The sequence below is a fragment of the Podarcis tiliguerta genome (assembly GCF_965153285.1).
Source record: "Podarcis tiliguerta genome assembly, chromosome: 12".
NCBI classification, from domain to species: domain Eukaryota; kingdom Metazoa; phylum Chordata; class Lepidosauria; order Squamata; family Lacertidae; genus Podarcis; species Podarcis tiliguerta.
The window spans coordinates 36,735,420-36,751,279 of NC_139545.1; the positions used below are offsets into that span (position 1 = coordinate 36,735,420).

General features: G+C 40.7%; 1 protein-coding gene across 2 annotated transcripts in view; it reads left to right on the forward strand.

Moving 5' to 3' along the window:
- The window catches only part of MALRD1 (MAM and LDL receptor class A domain containing 1), a 215,766-nt gene that overhangs the window by 92,742 nt on the left and 107,164 nt on the right, over positions 1–15,860 (forward strand). For both annotated transcript variants that reach the window (XM_083405973.1, XM_083405974.1), the window contains 2 exons: positions 5,094–5,339; positions 7,531–7,688. In XM_083405973.1, coding sequence (XP_083262099.1) covers positions 5,094–5,339; positions 7,531–7,688 — 404 coding nt within the window. The remainder of the gene's footprint in view (positions 1–5,093; positions 5,340–7,530; positions 7,689–15,860) is intronic.

The window sequence follows — 15,860 nt, forward strand, 5'->3', positions numbered from 1 at the left end:
GATGAATCAGAATAATAGAATTAGACCCAGGCTAGATTCTCAACGAATGCTAGCTTATTGACAACTGCAACAAAACTCATGGATGCTGGGTCAGATTCTTGGTGAGAAATAATGAGGGGAAGCAGAACTTTTTAGGTGTATTCTCTGAACAAACAGGCATGTATTGCTAAGAGAACATACTTTAGCATGCTGTGTCTGTTCACAACGGAGCTGCAAGACAGAATATATGACCCAGTTCACTTCTAGGAATAAAGATTGTGGGATGAATAGAATTTAATGCGAGAGTAGAAAACTCTTCAAAAGCGTTTTTGTCCACCTGCCCCCAATCTCTTTAACAATAACTTACAATATCCAGATCTGTCAGAGTTTACATGAGAAGACCTTTCACCTTGTGAAAAACATGACTCTTCTGTGCAAGCTTAAATATTTGTATTTTATACTTCCACTTCTCCTGATAACCTCTATCAGTGACCTTTTTATTGTTTCCACTTCACAAATATCAGTGTAAACTGGGGGTTTATAATGCTATTCATCCCATTTGCCTTGGTATAGTTATCTTGAAGCCTCTCAATACATACTAACTATAATATACATGTTTTGTCAAAGGGAGAAAAAGACTGCTTGCTATAGAAGTCGAAATGTTGCTGTGCAAATGTTAGCAGTAAATTTCATTCTACAAGACAGAAATGATCTGCAAGTCCTGCTGTGGACACCATTAGCAAAATGCCTTATTTGAAATTCTGATAGTCGTGTTTACAACCATACGATGCAATACAGAGACAGACTCTGTTTGTGCTCATGCCATTTTCAATGAATCTTCTGTCCCAGTGTTGAATAGTTTCAAAGAACCCTGCTTTCCTACTAAGTGAAACTGATTTTACAATGCTGCTCCTTTTCATGAGTCATTTTAGACTAGTCCACAATCCGGTGTTAGGTTTCAACCCACCAATTCAAGTACAGCAGAATACAACCCCAAATTTTTGTTCTCCAAACCACTGATTAGAAAACAGATTACACCCATTTAGTAATTCTTAAATCTGGATTAATCCCAAGGTTTACTCTTGTAGCTTGAGTGGTTTGGTAGGTAAAGTAAAATTACTGAAGGAATAGGCTGGTAATATAACTTTCTTCCTACCTACAAAAGGCAGGAGAAGGTTGGTTCTGCCTGTGTGACTGGTATGGTCTATTCTGCTCCCACGATTCTTGCATCATGTGGGCCATCATGTGTCTTAGAAACATTTTTTTACAGCTGGGAATGGCTATTAATGACTTCTGCTACCTTTCAACAATGAAACTATTATTAGCTGTTACTAATAGCCAGTTTCACAGGGCACTGATGGAGGCCAGGGGGAGCGCACTGCCCCCAGCAGCACGATTTCGGTGGGGTTCAATTGCGCTTGCCCCCCCCCCCATGCTGGGTGCCATGCCCCCAGGATGTGTGCCATGCCCCTGCGGGTGGCACACCACGCCTCCGGGGTGCACACCAGCCACGCCCCCACCTGCTCTCCACCCCCTGGTGCTGGAGCATGAAGCTCCGCCACTCACAGGGAATGCTTACACGTGACTGCAGTAGCTATTATTACCGCACAAACAATCACCTTTTGCCATAGACAGCTTATTACCTATCTTTCATTTGTTGAATGGGAAGTAAAGTGATTCATCTTGTAAAGAAAGAAGAACATAGTATAAAAATGACCTGAAATATATATTTTAAAATTTATGGTTTTGGTCTTTGTTTGCCACTCTCTTCATTTTGTCTTATGTCTGTGTGTTCATTCACAAAAAGTGTTGGCTACCGCTATCATTTTCAGGAGAGAGAAGACTTTTCCTGCATTGCTTGAGATGGCTGTAGCCCTCTTCAGTCATTAATCTGGACACAAGCAAAAGTGCAGTGAGAACAGAACAAGTCCCCCCCCCCTTTGACCTCCATCTATTCAAGGGTCCTGTTTTTGGTACAGGCTATTGTATGCATGAGCTTATTTTTCAGGGCTCTGAACCACATGTATTGGACCTAGGTGTATCTGGCTGTATTTGGATAGTCTCTTCAAACAGGAACTTTAAATGAATGGAGGCTGAGAGCAGGGTACCCGGCTGTGGAACCCAGAGCCAGAGGGACAGAGGGACTTCGGTGAGGCTGCTCAGCTGATGTTCAGGGTAGCAACTGCTGCTGCGCTTCCCTACATGTCGGCTGTTAGACAGGGAGGATGAGCAGCCTCAACAAAGTTCTGCTGCCCCTCTGGCTCACAAGGAGATGCTTCCCAGAGCCGAAGAGGACATCCTCTTCAGGCTTTGAGGAGGGTCTCCTTATGACCCAAGAGGACTCCCCACTTATGTAAGGGTATCCCCACTTATGCGCATTTCACTGAGGTGTCATGGCCCTGGAACGTAACCCCCGCATAAGTGGGGAGTTGCCTGTATAGTGGTTGACGCCCAATCTTTGGAGATACAAAATCTAGAAGTTTGGTCTGCCTCCATTACTATAAAAAAATATAAGAATTTACCACTACAAATTCCCCTCATTGGTAGGAAGTTTGTGATCCCCACATGTAGATGTGTGCACATGAAGTATACTTCTTCCTTTATTCCTGTTATGTTTCAGAAATTGAGCAGTGTGCAAACACTGAGTAGCATTACTGTAATTTAAGAAATCACTGTGATGCTTAATATCTTACATCAATTACTGCTGGGCAACACAGTGACTTGCAATAATATTAAAGCTGCAATTAAAACATTGCAACCAATAAACAATAGAAACTGAATAACACAACAGCAGGAGTCAAACAGTAAAACTAGTGACCATAAAGCAACAAAATCACTGTGCCTTTTGAAGACCTTGCAGTGCATGCAAACTCTTTTTTAACATGGCGCTTGAAGTAGGCACTGGGTGAATAATTGGGGATACAGAGTCCCAAAGCTTGGTCACCATGTCAGAAAAGACTCTGTCTCTGGTCACCATCTCCCTAAGATTTGGCAGTAGGAGGCCTGGTGGGGAGTGCTGTTGTTACTGTGGCAGTAGCAACAGAAGATAAAATCTGTGTGGTTGCATTGGGGATGTAAGGAATATGTTTTGGGGATTCTATCAGTGCCATATGCTGAAGTCTGAATTCTGGCTCTTACTTTGCTTCCAAGTATTATTCCAAGGCATCCACAAGTACAGCCCATTTCAGTAGTCTACTATGGATGTTGCCAAGACATGAATACCACGTGGCCAAGCAAACTCTGTCCAGCACCATGATATAAAACATTCTCACTTTCAAAAAGTTTTGTGTTTGTTTTTTTACTACATTGATTCTAAAAGTTTCTGTGTAGTCATTATCATTATTTGTTGTAAATCCTCCTCAGTTCATGGATTTTATCTTAGAAACACTAACATCTCCTTGGAGTCTATTATGGTCAATGTGCCTGCCCTGTAAGAACAAAAAGTCCACTTGCTAACAGCTTCTGCAGATCATCGCTGTGGAAAAACATATTGACCCCTTTCAAGGAGTCTCTCCTGGCCGTTAACTAGCCAGACCACTTTTATGACTTCTGTTTCATCAACAGATAATACTGTGAATATTTTGAAGCAAGCAATGCTGTAGAATTGCACTGCAAGGCTGCACCCTAAACACACTTTCTCAGGAATGAGTCCTATTGGATACAGTGGGATATACCTCCAAGTAAACATTCATAGATGTTGTACAGCCCATGTATTTGTTCTGCCTGCACCCTCCTAGTGGTGCAGCAATAAAACTGCTAAAACATTTGCAAAGCTAAGCAGGGTCCAGTATGGTTTCAACCTGGATGGGGGAACCACATGTTGAGATTCCTGCATTGCAGGAGTTTGAACTAGATGATCCTCAGGGTCCCTTCTAACCCTGCAGTTCTATGGTTCTATGGCATCAATAGGGTTTAAAAGAACTCAGCTTTCTTTGGATTATGCCCATTCAGTTCTTATTAGTGCGGAAACACTGAAAACAACATTCTGTATATATCTACCAAGACGTCAGTCCTTCTGAACTCAGCAGAGCTTATTCTCCAAAAAGTGGGTACAGGATTGTTCTCTTAATTGCCTAGTTCTGTCTAGTTTGGGGCCAGTGTGTTGCAGCGTAGAGTGCAATTTTTAAAACTAGTTATTAAAATTATTTTGTACTATCTTTAAAAGAAATTGTTGTGGCTTTCCTTATCATCTCCTTGGTTGGCTCTCTTTATTACCTGGTGTGCATATCTCTGTGACAGTTAGTTTCTTTCATTTTCCTTTTAAAAATGAAACAAAACAGCAGCATCCCAATACTCACATGTTTGCTTTAATTCAGTGCATGTGGTTTTAAAAGGCTTTTCTTCTTGATCGGTAGGTTTAGAACTCCACCAGAGAGTGCAAGCACATGCATAAATAGTTTATGTAGTTTCATTTTCCTCAGTGTGCCTATTAATGTGTTAAGTTATTCCTGAATCACACACACACACACCCCCCAGGCACGTGCCATTCACTTACATTTTCATAGAGACTTCTTTGGCAAGGTATACTTTTTCTTCTTCTTTTTTTTGTAGCTTAGTCTGAGCTCCAGATACTCCAAAAGGACTATCTTCCAGCTAAACGATTTCAGAAAGAGTTAAAGTATGATTGTTCTGCCTCCCTCCTCTTACCTTAATTCATTTCTGCTAAAAATGGTGTTCAAAAGATTTCAAATGTGATAATGGTTTTCAGACTTCATGCTAAACAGCATCTATCTGTCAATTAACTCCTGAATATAGCGGACCATTCAGTCCATTCTGGATGTTTGTCAGCATTTTGAACCTCAGGTTTATGTGTGAACTGATCACACCCATAGAGCACATTTATTTAACCCTCCCTGCGAGAGTTATAGAGGAAGGTTGAATCAGTGGTGGTAGTAAGCCGTAATTCAAAAAAGCTTGTCTACCATTACTGATCACTTCATTTTGAGTAATCCAGAACTTCCTGCATTGCACTTTGTAAATTACTGATGTGGTTCAAGGCCTCACTCTGCAGTAAAAGAAAACATCAGCAATTAAGTCAGGCTAGAAACAATGGAATACATTGTCATCAAAATCCTTCTCTCTTCTCTTTCTGTTTGTGTGTATATTTTTTGCAGGCTCTTGCTCACATGGTTATTTGGAATGTCTCAATGGCAAGTGTTATAGACCAGAACAAAGCTGCAATTTTGAGGATGACTGTGGAGATAATACTGATGAGAGAGAATGTGGGACCTCCTGCACTTTTGAAAATGGTTTGTGTGGTTGGCAGAATTCCCTAGCGGATAACTTCGACTGGGTTATAGGAACCAGCTCACCTCAAAGCCTCAGGCCTCCAAAAGACCACACACTTGGAAATGGGAAAGGTACGTTGCCACTTCAGCACAGGGAATTTATCTGCATTCACAAACCTTATCATCCCATCCCATGCAACACAGGGCAAGTTCTAAATCTAATTAGAGTCCTGTTATGAATATCTAAATTGGTTAAATCCCCAATGCTGAAAACAGTTCTAACACTGAAGCTGAAGCAGTTTTAACACTGTTTTGCACAGCAGCCTCTTCTTAATTGTTGCTTTCTCAGAGTGCAAGGGAGTTGCACACTTGTTTCTCAGGTGGCAAAGAGAAGCCATATCACATCGGTACCAGGTTACAAGCCGAGCCAGTCACCAATCAGACATTTCACTGAGTGAATATTTCCGCAGGGTCAAGACTAAACATTCAAGCCTTTGTCACAACACCCCTGTGAGCAATCTAAGTTGCCAGCTGAAGCTGGGTAATCACGCCATAAAAAGTTAAGGGGTGAGCTAGCAGCAGAAGCAAAGGCTCAAGTGCTGAAACCATAGCCTGTATATGTAATCCAAAAGGAAAGAGATGCAAACAGAAGAGCTGGGAATGTCCATAGGAGACAAGTGGCTTCTAGCATTGTTCTGGGTGGCTTATCTGCTTCTAACAATTCCAGCTTTCCATTTTTATGTTAAGTTTCTAGCCTTCATGTTTAGAAGAGTGATTTGATCATATGTGGGCAAAAATCACCTCCAGAGTCTTTATTGCTGAAAGGGTTACCTAACCTAGTATTTACTATGCCTTTTTCATATTATGTACTTTCCTGTGGCTAAGCAAAGAAACATCAATATAATTGTACCTCTTGCTCCATAAAGGAACTCTGTTTGTAATAAATGTTTCAGCTGGCACCTGAAACATTTTTGCAAATGATTTTCTTTTCATCATACACTGGAAAGTCATATTTCATGCTATTTGTGTGAACCCTCAGCTCCTCAGCATCATTATTTCCATGGCTGTGATAATACACAATATGCCTATAGTGTCAGAAGTGACCTTTTCTTTGCAGTGTTTAATGATGATTAGATCTTCCCCCTGGAGTTGGCATGGCAGCATTCATTTCCCAACAATATTGTTGCAAACTTAAAACAACCAATGAATGTCAAAGTGAGATTCACATTGTGGTGGGTGTGAGGGATCTTCTCCATTATGAGCTTTTATGCCCATACAGAAATATATGTTGAATTGTATGCCACCATCAGCATGCACAAAGCTTTACAAAGAACAGAGGGGCAGATCTCTTTCCCAAGGATGTCCCAATCTAGAATTCAGCAAATGAAAAGCAAAGGAAGTTGGGGTACCCACGTGGTCATGGGAAGTGTATACATTTGTACATGTACAAATGCTTGATTATAGTTGGAATGGGGATCAGAAGAGTCATTATGTTAGAGGAACTAGGCATGGAGGAAGGGTTTCATTTCCTTTCATGGTCACAAATCACCCCATGTAGGAGAAAAGCCATCAGATGCAGAATCAGCCAAACCTATGACAACAGCCCAGTGCTGTCTATATAAGTGATTAAGGCATATCAGCTCGTTAGTCAGTCAGTGAGTCTGTCCGTTATGCCTTGGAATTGCTGAAGCAATAGAAATACTTTCCACTTGTATATCTGTGTCTGCAAAGCCTGCATGCTGTATCCAAAACTGTATTTATTACTGAAGCCTGAGCTTCTGTAGAAGTAAACTATTTTGGACCTTAAGCTGTCCTGTGTAAGAAGAAGGTTAGGGAAACCAAGTCAAGCTGGTCTGGGCAAAGAATAAATTATTGGGGTTGCAGCCAAGTTGTCCCTAGTGGAATGTCTACTACCAAATATGTGCCAGGTCTAAGAGTTTCATATAAGGATTTTCAGCAATAAAGAGGCTATAATGGAAGCTGTTCAGTGCTGGAGGTGGTTCTTACACCTACATATGGGCATGGGTGGAACACAGTACAGCATCTGCTATGTGACTGCATAGATGACTACTTAAAAAACAACACTTAAAAGTAAACAAACTTGTTTTCTAACCATTCCACAGACCTCTTCATGTGGCTGCCCTGTTTTCCATTATGCATCTCATGCATCCAAAAATATTCTGTGTGATAAGAGGTGGCTAAGAGAGGTTTTGCTTAGTACAACAAGCTCTGTAGTGGTACTTTTTCCATTTCTCTCCCCCCCCCCCCCCGGCTGGTTTATTATTGTTGCCGTTTTCACATCCTGCATCATTTCTGATTCCAGGACAATTCCTCTACCTTGAAGCGATGTCACTAGGAGTAAGAGGTGAAAAAGCACTTCTCAAGAGCTCCAGATGGGCAGAGTCTAGCACCACTTGCATGCTGAGTTTCTGGTACTACATGTCTTCAAAAGCAACAGGACGCATCCAGGTTCTCATTAAGGTAATAGTTTCACTTCCCCATCGTCTGTCAAATAATTGATACTTCCACTCTCTTTGTAAAAGTGACATGAAAGCTTCTTAACAGAGGGGCTACTAGTCACCAAAGCCTACTCTTTAGTTTGCAAAAAAAATACATGAACATTTGTTGATAAAATAGAGGGGTGGGGAAAAGATAGGAGTGAACTGAAGCAACTGCATGTTGCCACAAAGTGTGCATGCTCTGAGTCTGGAACTGATTTTAGAAACCCTTATTTAAAAGAGGTGGCATATAGGGCAGATCAAATTAACAGAATGAGAAAGGAATGAAATGGAGAAAATCTGTTCATTCCTTGAGTGAATTTGCAAAATAGTATGCACCCAAGAAAAGTCATAGTTTCTTAGCACAGGATTTTGTTTACCTTGATGAAGAAGAATTATGATTATAATTTAGCACAGAGTATGCAGAATCATGACTGCATTGAAAGCTCCCTTTAACACCATGGCATGTCATTTTAGGGAGTGAAACTTAATTTTTGCAAATTTCTTCAGTGAGAGGTCTTAAAAATAAATTTTTGGGTTTGAGGAATTCAAATCTGCTGTTGTTTTTGTGATTGGACAACATTTAGCTTTGTAAGTCTGCATTTGATGAAGAAGCACATAAACTGCTTTCAGAAAACCAAAGAATTTTAATTTTACCTTCTGAAAATGTCAGTAATGCTAAATAATAATATTTAATGTAAGTGCAAGTACTTGGCAATCTTTTTAGTGATTTCTATGCAAATTTACCCACAGTTTACTTACGAAGCAAAACTGAATTATATTAACTTAACGCAAATAGATTTTGAATTCCCGAGTCATGTTAGAACTTTTTAGCACCCCTCATTTTTGGAATTTGAAAACTGAAAAATTCAATTTTTTAAAATGGTATTGTCCTACCATAAAGTGAGGCAGAGCAAAATGAAATGCAAAAGAGGAAATACCCTTTTACATAACCTCTGTCTTCATTATGAAGAAATTGTTCATTAAGAGAGCTTTTCCTCTGCATCCTTTTCTCTTTACTTTCTCCATGCAACAGTTTCCCTTCAAACAACAGACAACTGTCACTTTTTTTGATACTTTTCATGTTAGCAAAATGTTAGCTTTGTATATGGTCCCCTGTCGATTGAGAGCAATATGTAACCGTGCAGTTCTGAAATGGTGGCATCTGTCATCAGAAAATGTTCAGCAGCCAACATAAATAGAATGAAAACATAAAAGACACACCTGTGTCATTTTATTTCTGCATTTCCTTCTCCCCCAGCACTCTGCCACTCTTGTCTTTAAAAATGACATTTTACCTTCGCTACTCCACATGGATGAAAGCATTATTCAATCGTGATTCTTGGCAGGACAGGTGGAAAGGTGTCACCTGACTTTCTAGAAACAATCAAACAAACATTAAAACCAATGGCATGGTTAGCTGCTTGACTATTATCCTTGGCCACTATTGTTTGTGCACAGGTTCTGTTATGATGCAAATACAGAATAGTCTGAATGGGACACTCCAGGGAAAGCTGCACTGCCAGAGCTTTGCAAGTGCTTCAAAGGCACACCGCACAATGGCAACAGATGGAAAGTGTGTATATGGTAGGAAATGGTGCATTTATGAGGCAAATCAGACCGTGACTTCCATCCTAAGATAAGTTAGCTGAAGTTTGCAGAAGGAAAACATACCCTTTTCTATTGCCTCCAATTACCTGATTGCCCTCCCCACCCTCCAAAAATGTGGAATAGGACGCTGGAGGTGGGGGTTCCCAGAATTGGGATCAGAACCTAAGATAAGTTATGCACATTTATGGAAGGGTCATTTCCCACCCCCTCTGCCCCAGAAGCCCCTGTGCATTCATCCATGGCTTCCTTAAGTTAATTTAACTTAGGCTCCAAGCCTATTAGTCTAGTATAAATAAACACACTATTAGTAATCTTACATCCCAGTGTGGAATCATCATTTTCCAGTATGCTCACTGTAAAGTTTCCCAATGGTCCTTTTGTTAGTCACATGATTGGAGTCCCATTGACACAATCTGCCTCACTCCAGGCTTTGGATGTACTACATGTTTATCATGGAACAATCGCCTGCCATTTGTGAATTTACGAACTTTGCTGTCTTCACCAAAATGTATACTGATATTTTTTTATGCTTGAAAATTATCTGCAACAAATTATTGTCAACCTTGCCCAGTTATGCTGAAAGTAATTCAGATGCCTGAAGATAAATGGTAACTTCAATATTTAGTCCCCTGGTGATAAGCTATCAGACATATCAAAACAATGGAAGTATACCCCCCCCCGCAGCCGCCCAAATTAGCACAAATGTCTAACAATCACTGACCAATCTTCAGCTAGCTGCTCAATTTAATGGATCATTATGAGAAGTGTATACTGCTCCCAGAAGCTCTCAACTCCATAAATCAAATAGCTAGGTGATAAATGTCTGTTCTGATTATTGATGTGTTTTCAAAATTAGTGTGCTGTGGCAGTGATGGCCATGTGCAGAAAAATCAAAATGAATAAATTTGCTCAGAAAGATATTCAGAATTAAAACTTTATGTGGAACTACTCTTTCTGCTTAACTACTTTAGACATGAATAACAGTAAAACTACTTACTTCGTACTTAATAAGCTCAGTGTGATATAAATATCTAACGATGCATGAAGGTGTTGGACTTTGGGAAATTAATGTTTATAAGAAGCAGCTATTGCCATGAAGATAAAGCTTTTGCTATATGCCCTGGAGAAGCTGTCTATACTATTAAGTGGAGTGCTACGCCGAGACATTTGGTCCAAACTTTTTTCAGCTCTTGTGGGAGAAGGGGCGAAAATCTCAGAGCATTTGGACCGAGGTGGCCAAGGATTTGGGTTTGTTTCTTAAAAGAAGAAAAGATTCACAGCTGCTTCAAGCGTCGGCTAGGCTGCCCTCAGCAACCTGCCAGTGTCCCCCTCAAATTAAGGACAGAGTGCCTCATGGGAGTTATGCTGCATCATAGGGGTGACCCATCCTGTTTTGCCACCTGAGGCGAAATGGGAAGGTGCCACCAAAGCCTCATGTGAGCTTTTAAAGATTTTTCCAGAGGCTGTAGCAGCAGCCACACAACCCTGGCAGTGGGAAGGGTTTGCTGCTCATAGGATTGCAGCACCGAAGGCAACTGCTTCAGTCTGCCTCATGGGTGGGCCGGCCTGCTACACCATGATGTCATTCCCTGGTGCAATCTTAGAGCGGGAAATGTCTGCCTTAAAAGAGAAGAGCAACAGACAGCTGAAGCCGCATTTGCATATAAGAAAGACCTGCAAGACTTTTTCTTAGTTGTAAATGATATGTGGAGTGGCTTCTTTCCTGCTGGGGATCATTGAACTTATAGTTAGAAAACTACAAAACCCCACCCAACCACTTTTGCTTTGTGCAGTATTTTTAGCTAAACAGAGGTATTGTGGGACCTTTCTTGTCTGGACATTGCCAGCCTGCCCCCTCAGTCCCCAAAGTAGGGAAGGTGAAAGTGGAACTAGCAGGGTTGTGGGAAATTACAGAAATGGAGAGCAAACTGCATTTCCAATTGAAAGGGGACTGGAACTTATAAAAATTGAGTCAAGTGGCAAGATCCCCTGTCGCTCAACATCTCATTCCATTCCTACTTGGCATTTGCAGTGTCATATACTTGGCAACCATGTCTATATCATGTTATTATTTCATATAAAGAACAACAGATTTTAAATGACTATATTTATATAATCCCATTGCTGCTTAGAGAAAAATAAATGCGCCCTTTTTGTTTTTGTAAAGACCTTTATCTTCCGCTCAGCTTTTAGCTTAGCTCTCTTGATCAAACATCTGGCGCTCATTAAGTCAATGAAATATATACAAATTTAATTACTATTTTCAACAGTAGGTTGTTGAGTTGTGTTCAGAAATAGCTTCAACAGTAGATTGGGGAGTTGTGTTCAGAAATAAGCCACAAAGGGATGTTTCCTTTAAGTCTCCAACTGTCAGCTACCCTATGTTTGACCCCATTTTGATTGACGTACCACTTCATTGGTGCTTTCATTTGGGTTCAAGAATATACTGCTTTTGCGTGAAGTTTATAGTATTTTACTATACTTTCTCTCTGGCTTACATAAACATTCTAACAGATACCACATATAATATCCCTATTTATATTTGCCAAGGCATAAAAACACAACATGGGTAAACCCAAGAGGGAAGACTGGATTATACTGGATCGTGCAGGGAGAGGGCACCTTCCCTTCTCACTCACAGTGCACCTCTTTTATCTCCAGTCCCCCAGATGCCCACATGTAGGCATAATTCAAAAAGACAAGCCCACATAAAATCCAATGCATAGAGTTCAAAACCTCATTCCCTGATTTTAATACATTTTGTTACAGCTTCCACATGTACAGAAAAATGATCTAATTCTCCGTGCTTCAGTTTAAGAGCTTTGGTCCATAATAAAACTAGACCCAAACTGGCTGCAAAGGGTGTGAAGTGGGAAACCACAAATGCCATTGACCTTTACTCTTATCCCAGGCTTATTAATTTGTAGCATTCCCTTCCCTTTACCTTTACTAGCAAAACTACATTCTGAATTTAGTGAAATCATGTATCTTGTAATTGCAATATGCTGCTCAACCAGTAAAATTATTTTATTTGTATAATCATTGACGTAGTTTTTGGATATTTATACATTCAGGTAGCTATCCCATAATGGTAACATGAAAACAGTAGGGATTTTCACTGTTGTTGCCTGTCACAGTCAATTAATTGCATCTAAACATAAATGAGCAAAATCTTAATGGCATTTTGGAGAGCAAGACATATCAGCCAGCTAAAGTTAGCCTATATAAGGGCAGCCCCATAGCCTGACCTACAGCTAGTGGAGCAGCCAGGCATAACGCCAGCTGGAGACATTTCCTACAATCCACAAAGCTGTTAATGGATTAATGTAGTATTGAATCTGTCACCTGGACACTGTAGCTTCTTACCAGGTGTCATCAGCCATCACAGCTGTTGCCTTTTTCAACTAGCATAAGGAAGGGATGGGAACCAAAAGAGATAATGTATAAATAGCCTGTTTATTGGTCCAGGTGCTGAAAATACACAGTCTTCTGAGATGTCCTGATTAGGTTTGGTGGAATGTGATTCCCATTATAAACATTAGAGCAAAATCTAGAATAGGGGGTCAGTTCTGACACTGAATGTTCAGGATGAGACGCCACCAAGATATATATCACAGTGGGCTGTCTTGCAGTATTTGCCTTGGTGCAGAACAAGCATTACATACTCTCAAAGTTCATATTTGATTCAGATTTCAGACTTAGTTGGAGAGAAATTTAAGCCCTGTCTTATACCCACTCACCTTGCCTTCAAGTTCCCTCCTACTGCCTACCTTTATTGATGCTCTGATGGCATCAGTGGAATGGAGGGACATCTCTATCCCTCCTCACCTCTCTGATGTCACTCACTATTATTCTGCATGCCAGGTGCTGGAAAATTAGAATTCAGAAAATTAGATTCAGAAAAAGAGGCTTTTTCCAAGGTTTTTTTTTGGGGGGGGGCTGTTTCCCCCACCCCCAAGCCGTGTGTGTGTGTGTGTGTGTGAGAGAGAGAGAGAGAGAGAGAGAGAGAGAGAGATGGGGGGGGGATAGTGACATGTTGAATGGTGTGACCAGGAGACACAGTTGTGGGGCCACATTCCTACTTTGTGAAAGTAAAAATACTATAAACAGCATAAATCTTCTTCAGGCATTCTAGTGTGTAAAAGCAACATGTGATGAGGTAGAGCAGGGACTAGCCTGCTAACTTTCCTTTCCCCTCACCCACAGTTTCCACCTCCCTCTCTGTCCACAAGCTAGATGGCAAATTTCTGCAGGGGGAGCCTCCAATACTCGTTGAGACTTTATCTTGTGGTGAGCCTCCATCAACACAAGAGGCTCTCTACTTCAGAACTTCACCCTCTAACTCATGAAGGGTAATGGAATCAATGGTGGGACACAGAACATAACATGTCCACCCTCACTTTATATCATGTTTATGCTGCATTTTCAGACCATACATTGGGCTTTCTCTGGAGTTATTGAAATCACAGCTTTTCACCTCCCTATAACATGCATGCTGGTAATAATTTGTGTCAGTAGCTGACTTTGGACCAAGGGTTTGATGCACTGTACTGAACTGAGTTTCTAACTTTGATGGGAGCTGCCTGAGGCTTGAATCTGATTGGCTATCTGTTTCAACTCCTTGTAGGCCATGGTAGCAAAATTAATCCAAAATGTTAATAGAAACAAGAGGTAAATAGCTATCAGTCATAGTGGAAAATCAGTAATAATAGAAAATCCTTTGGGAAAGTAATGAGATCTTTAAAGTATGGGCAAAGGATTTTATCATTGGCTGTGTTGCATTTTCTACGAATGAGAAATGGAAATTCTAGGCTTATTGCAGGTAAATTATCATAAGAGAATCTTATGCTACTCTTAAACTGCCCAATTTAAAAACTCAGTCAAAGCTTTGCTGACCTGGAATAATAAACCTTTCCAGTACACACAAGACTGGATTGCTTTGAATAAGGGGCACTAATGTGTTTTTGAGTTTTCTGACAGTGCTAAAAAAATGGGTGAGTGGGAATATTTTTAGAATGTAAAAAGTATGATTTCCATAGACTGGATAAAAATTCAGGTAAAAGAGTAGTAAGAACTGCAGTTGGATTTTTGGGATTATTTTCAATATCGGCCAATTTTTTCCTTTGAAAATATGGGCAGATTTAAGATTCACATTCACTATAGTCCCCCACCTTTTTCCTGCTGCATTAGTAGCTTGCTGCAAATGTTTGAAAGGGAAAGGTTCCCTGTTCTTGATCTGGATCCACTTTAAAAGTAGGAGATGGCTGCACTAGACTGTTCCTCTTTCCTAGTCATTTCAACAGGTAGCAGATTTAAGTGTCCAAAGCTTGTTTTCAGCATACAATTGCTGGAAGCAGACAGGAAATGGCTACAGGGTCACATCTCCATGATGGTTGGATATTAAGTATGAAGTACCTATTGTGGGAGAAGTCCCAATTTTTAATTATTTGCATCAGTTTACATACTGCAGAGACACTCTCCTGTGCAAAAATGCTGGTGTTTAGCTGCCAGGTTCCTGCTTCTGAAATCCACAGCACCATAAAAGAAGGACTTATGACCTACTTTTCGAAGGATAAACCAAGATTACTGAAAGGTACAATGCAGATGACTCCTCTTTTGCTAGTTGGAATGATGAGGGCTGCAGATACTTTGATGTTTTCCTCTTGAGCCTAGCTAGACCTGGCAAAAGATTACAGGCAGAGTAGCATTGGCATTGACACTTGCTTTTCACCCATCACCAACTCCTGTTGTGCCCCTCCCATCTGCCTGTTTCCCCAGCTGCAAATATACTTGGCGGCAACAGTTGGCTCTGGAAAGCCACCCACAATTCAACATTTCCATTGGAGACCCAGAGCATCTCTCATAGTGTAAGCACACAGCCAGGAGGCCACTGATTGGGAGAGGGCTTGCCTCATACTTGGTGCTAGACTTGGTAGCAAAGCATCTCTCCTTCTAATTCCCATTTTACCATTCAAAATGAGCAAATTTGCATCCACAAGCCCTTAGCAATTAAAATTTAATAGATGCCCAGTAGGATAGTTGTGTCCTTTAACGATTCTATAGTTTAGAGACGTGGGCTATGTGTGTTTCTGCAGAGCCTTGGAAGTGTTCCACTACATAGCAATGGCTTTGGTTAATCTAGCAGGCTTAGAACATCAAGCACAGTAGCTCATAGAACTGTGCAACTAGTTCCACATGCATGCCCAAGAGAGCTTTGGACTTGTGTTTCTCCAGCAGCTCCCTCATGGTGCTTGGCAAACCGCTTTTGAAACTGACAAGAGCTTCAAATATCCTTTGTGATACGCCATGGAAATCTGTTGTTCAAAGAGAAGAAACAGTCAAAAATCTGACAGGACATGCAGAAGCCCTTGGGTCTGCCTAAAATAGCAGTTTGGATGCAAGCCAATATGTTTTAAATTATCTCAGTGAAATTGAAAGCTGCTTCAACAGAAATAATCCAGCTCTTTGCTAAAATGGTTGGTTTTTAATTTCTCGTGTCTAGCATAAAAGCTAAGGTAGCCACTGAAGGAGAAGAGATCTTACA